Raw genomic sequence first — 5888 nt, forward strand, 5'->3', positions numbered from 1 at the left:
CTAAACACGATCATCTTATTTGGTCACAGACCAATGATGATGCAAATTTTCCCTTCGGCATCCAGTACCCACGCACAAATAACCTGCCTTCTCAACCAAAGATCTACTCATCTCAAGTGGGCTCTACACTTCCCCTCTGACTACTCATCAGCTCTTTGTACAATTCTCTCTCTGTATGCACCAAATGGCTAGCCTTGATCACGAAACTTTTAATCAAATGGCTAGACACATACCAACTTCCCGTGTAAATTCATTATGGTGCACATCTGGCTGGCAGTAGAGTAGGCTCTTCTGCTAATAGATGGCCACAACATTCACCCGAACACATTAAGAAAAGCATTTCAACATCATATACAAGTCGCAGTGCCCCCGTATAATAGAAATTAAGAAATCTCAGCAATTACTCATGCCCTAAACTCCAAACCGAAGGTTGCTCACTGAACAAAGACCCACGTTTCTATAGTGAAAGCAACGTTGAAAGCACAAACACACAGCAGAAGACAGGATACTTAGCTACAAATATTAGTCTCGTGTACTTGGCTACAAATTCAGAATGAATAATCACATATATGGGAGTTGGGAAGTCAACAAAATTTAAAGCTTTGATGCAACTCCAAGTTCATAGACTTCTTTCAATGATTTGGTGAGTTACACAAACGAAGATGAAAACTAGTATTCTGTAAGCTGTTCAATAAACATGAGTACCGTGTATATCTCCAAAAGGATAACAAATTAACAAAAGATTATATTTATCCACTCCATTGACAATCAAAACCGTGCAAGGAACTATCCAACAGAAACACAAATTCAAAAGCGGTTTCTTTTTCTTTCAGACAAATGTTTAAACTCAAAAATGTCTGAAGCATTGTGTTCTTTCATGTATTTATTATTATACACCACCATAACATATAAAGGTGAAGATGTAAAAAATATATTGCTTATAAGTAGAATTGATATTCCAAAATAGCATCTCAGTAACTATGAGTAGAAAAAGAGACGGAGAAAAGGAAAATTGACTATTAAGTTAAGATGAAGCATATAACACTCCATTTGATTCAGCAGATACCTGAGAACCTTGCATAAGCAAGCTATACAATTCTTCTCCCTTAACTACTAATAAATTACCCGTCGAGTTTTTACCATCAAACCAAAAGCCATTTATCGTCCAAGAGGAAAGAAATTCACCGGTTCATGATGGGCCTGAATCTGCAAAATTGACAATTACCAATTTATTATTTCTTTGAGATAACATAAAATTCTAGACAGAAGAAACAATTCATAAATTATCCAGTGAAAAACAGAGTACATCACAAGTCCTGTGAAGACTTCTGAACCTTTTTTAAGGTATTAAGTAAACGAGAGTTCGTCACAAAGTGGCAGTGGCCTTGACTTGGAGTTAATATTCGTATAACTATCTCCAGATATTCAAACCGTAAACGGACAAAAACTCAGCTTCACAACAAAATCCTAAACTAAGATTTCCAGTATATATAATATCTGATAAGGCTCAATATACTCCAATAAACGCACTAAATTTATTTAAATACCATCTCCATCAACCATTGTGTCTTGTAAACCATGTAACAATCTTTTGTATCCCATTAAGCCAAAAAATATATTTGAAGTATCCATATTGTTTCTGGTTGGGTCAAAAGCATACTAATTTCACAAAGCTTTGTTTGCTTCAGTGGCTTGTCACTGCACCCCCATTTATATAGGGATTAGAATATCTCAGCAGGTAGTACTCATGCCCTAAACTCCAAACCAAAAATTACTCGCTGTTGGGTAGACAAAGTTCCAGGTTTCTATGGTGAAAGCAACTTTCAAGAGCAGCAGTGAAGAGCAAGTATGTAACAAAATCGGGCTATCATGATGCTAACTCCAACACATCTTAGTGTTGGAAACTAATTCAAACATTTTTCTTCTTACCTCGGTAATGTGAAAAAAAGATAGGTCAAGTCAATGAACTAATAATCTAGTACAAGCATTTCGACTCTGGCAGCAGTTTTATCATTTTTAAGAATGCTATAAATAAACAAGCGAAATGAAGGATTTAAAGCATAAAGGTCGGGTTGGTACAGAAATAAAGTCACAAATAACACTATCTATAAACCTGTACGACTAACAGAACCACCCAGCTACTAGCCTGATAAGCTTGCTACAGTCAGCTATTCCCATGAAGTCCTTGTAGTAGACAAGGTATCAACTTATTATTGTAAAACCTATAACTGCAGTAAGAAAACATGTGTGAATTTCTTTCTAACACCAATTATATTAAAACATCCAACTTGTCTCTTCATCTTTCGTTATCCAGCATTCAGGTTCAGTAGAGATTAACGACATAAATGTACTTCGACAAAGATTTCTTACTTCGGCAGGGTGCAAATATCTATTCACTAGAAATCAACAGCATAAGCTACTTAAGACTGAATAATCAGATACATGGAATTGGGAAGTCAACAAAATTTCAACCTTTGATGCAATTCCAAGTACAAGGTTGTACAATTTTCATGATCCAATGGTATGTGATGGAAAACCCTAACTTTGAAATTCATTTATACTCTCAAACAAGGAAATCAGAACACTGGGTGTATCAAAACTCTCCAAGATCTGTCTTACTTCTGGCTGCAGTAGACAAAGTTCCAGTTGCTATGGTGAAAGCAACAATTTTATCGTACACATTTCACGATGTGAACTCCAACACGTCTTATTGTTGGAAACTAATTCAGATGTTTATCTTCTTAACTCAGTAATGTGTAAGTGTAACTTAGATGGTTAACTCTATGAACTAGTTCTGTAGTACAGATGTCGTGCTTTGATAAAATAGTCCAAGTAGTACAACTAACTTTTAGCAAGTTAAAAAGACGCTTCGACTTTGTAAGCAGTTTCATCAATGTTGGAATGTCATAAACAAGTAAAACGAAGGGTTTAAGGCAGAAAAGAAGAATCTCTCCTAAATTGATACAGAAACGGAGGTGCAGATAACACTATCTATAAAACTGTACCACTAACAAACCCTAGCTACAAGTCTTATAAGCTTGCTAAAGTTAGCTATTCCAAGGACGATCTTGTAGTGCTATTACTGTAATAAGAAAAAAAATGCGTGAAATCTAAAGCATCATGCCCATCTCTTGCAACAAAGCATTCAGGTTCATTAAAAATTAACGACGTAAATGTACTTCGAAAGACTCATTGGAACTAAGACTTCGTACTTCAGCAGGGTGCAAATTGTCAGAAATCAACAGTACAAGTATCTACTCAAATTAAGCAACTGCAGTACAAGTATCCACAACAATTTTGATTCAAATACAGACCATTTTTCAATAAACCAAACTCAGAAGATGATGTGAAGTAATACTACTTAAGTAAGAAGCGTAGACCTTTGTTGCAATCAGAAAGTACAAAATTACATAATAAAAATCATAGATTTCATGTTTCAAAGACAGGTCTACAAATCAAGACTGCATATATATGGGAATTGAGAAGTCAGACAAAATTTCAAGCTTTGATGCAACTCCAAGTACGTCACAATTTTTATTATTCACTGAAATTTAATTTCAGAACCCAAACTTTAAAATTCAAAACAAACTCTTACCTTGAACCACCACAATTCACTCTTCATTTATAATCAAACGACGGAATCGGAATACTGGGTGTATCGAAACTCTCCAAAATCTCAGTCTTACTCCCCCCACTCTTCTCACCCTTCTTCTTCTCACCACCAAACAATCCACCAAGCCACGACGAAGACGAACGCGAACTAGAATCCTCAACAGACATAGCAGAACCCATCTGTGGCTGTTGCTGACCAGGTAATTGCCCCATAGGAAACCCAGGAGGAACCCCCTGTGGCATCCCCTCTTCCACAGGCATATTAGCAGGAGGGCTCGAAACCCTATTTAACATAATCCCAGCTCCTTCAATCATAGCAAGAAGCACACCACCAAATAAAGCAGATCTTGAAGCAGGACCAAGCCCTTGTCTCATCTGTAAAAACCCACCAGTAGCTGCACCAGCAATAATCGAATTCCATGGATCTTCTTTTTGCCGAGCATAAACCATTGTACAATCAAACGCGGAGAATAAACCACCCCATACTGCAAAACTACCACCAACTCTTGGTGCATTCATACGAACAGCTTGTGTACCTCCAACAAATCTTTCTCCTTTGGGTGAGTTATAGATTCCTTTTAAGAAATGGAAAGCTGTGCCACCAACAGCTCCCATACCAAAAGCACTGCCGATATCATCTAAGATTCGATCTGGACATGGTTCTCGTGATGTTTCTGGACTTCCCATTTATTTTTTTTGGGAAAAAGGAGGATTTTTGTTTGGTGTCTAGGGTTTTTCGAAGAGAGAAGAAAGAGGAACCCTAGATTCTGCAGGAGGACGAAGTGGTGGCTTAAAGTAAATAAAGACAACCTTATACGATGTATTCCTCGGAAAGAAAGTGGAAACCAGTTCGGTTTAAGGTTTGACACCTGGCGAGGTTTACTGGTCAAGAAATTTATTTCCTTCCTTTGGGTGGTCGTGGTGGCTCACTGCACAATTTACCCGAGTTTGTGGCATAGCGGCACTGGCACCCCATATGGTGTCCATGGGAGTATAATGGTTGTGAAAAGTTTTCTTATTATTATTCTTTTTTAAATATCGTTTTATTATTGGAAAAAGAGTATTACATTAACTAGTTGGAAGCCTAACAAGCTAAGTTCCAACAACATACTAGTACATTAATTGAACAGGTTGTTGTGCGAGCCTCATAGGTAACCTAGTCAAAGGAGCCGAAACGGATGGGGGCTGAGATTGTGTCACAAGGGGGACAAGCTAACTCTACCTTCCATGTTAATTTCTGCAATATTACGCCATTGGGGGCTCGAATCTGGGACCTCCTAGAGCGCATGAAATTTTTTGGGAAACCGGGATAACCAGCTGAGCTAGGTGCCCGTTAACAAACCTTGGTTTATTTGAAAGTTTGAGAGTTTCCAACTGATCCACCGTTAACAAACCTTTATCTCAGCTACCAAATGGTCTTTCTATCAGACCTTATTTGATCTGATAATCGCTTATTGGTATTTTAATCAGATCGAAATCAAAATCTGTTTATTAAGGTTTGATTAAGACAAAATATGTTTGTACATATGCTTGATTTGGAAGTATCAAAAAAGAAATATTTTTAGTTCAGAATAACTATAGAAATTGTTGAAAAGTTGTGTTTAACAGTAGTAACTTCTGGTAAAGCTTTTCTGCGCCCGGCAGGAAGAATTACATGTCAAAGCTACTGAGCAAGTCTTATCTCAGGGTTCAGTACCTTTTTTCTCATGGGAAATCCGCCTTTGGTATTCCCCCTCCACCAACTTTTGTTTCAATCAAATCCTCGGGAAATCTGAACTGTGAGCTTCAAAAAACAACCTGAGAAACAACCAGAAAGAGAACAACAACATCTCCATCATCTTGGGTGTTTCAAAAGTGGATACCCCCAATTACAACTCAAAATCAGATCCCCCATCAGAGACCAAAATCATCAATTCACAAAAAACTATCCAGAGAAAATTGGAAGAAAATACAATAGGAGACTCGGTGAGTTAGTTGAATCTGGTTCAATATTGTTCTGTGACAATGATCCTCAATGACTGGACGACAACCTTATCAACGCATAACTATGGTTTTTGGCTCTTCGACGTCTATGGAGCAGCCCATAACTGCATAAGTTCTGCTGCATCAACCCAATTTCATACGGCTTCTGGTCATGGTTCTTAACAAATGGAAATCGAAGAAGTGGCATAATGATGGGTGTGACAGAATTTGTTTATTGTCAGTTGGATAGAGCAGAAAGGGGAACTAACGACATTTTACACAAAAGTTATCAAGTTAGGGAATCTTGTCTCTTG

At 37.5% G+C, this 5888-nt stretch overlaps 1 protein-coding gene across 1 annotated transcript; it reads right to left on the bottom strand.

Moving 5' to 3' along the window:
* Window positions 1–812: 812 nt before the first annotated feature.
* Window positions 813–4412, bottom strand: LOC113348133 (mitochondrial import inner membrane translocase subunit TIM17-2-like). The gene is made up of 2 exons (XM_026591838.1): window positions 3596–4412; window positions 813–1206 (listed from the first exon to the last, which is right to left on the bottom strand). Exon 1 carries the CDS (start codon window positions 4297–4299, stop codon window positions 3619–3621), a length of 681 nt encoding a protein of 226 aa, XP_026447623.1. The 5' UTR covers window positions 4300–4412; the 3' UTR covers window positions 813–1206; window positions 3596–3618.
* Window positions 4413–5888: the final 1476 nt, after the last annotated feature.

This window comes from Papaver somniferum, chromosome 2 (genome assembly GCF_003573695.1).
Source record: "Papaver somniferum cultivar HN1 chromosome 2, ASM357369v1, whole genome shotgun sequence".
NCBI classification, from domain to species: Eukaryota; Viridiplantae; Streptophyta; class Magnoliopsida; order Ranunculales; family Papaveraceae; genus Papaver; species Papaver somniferum.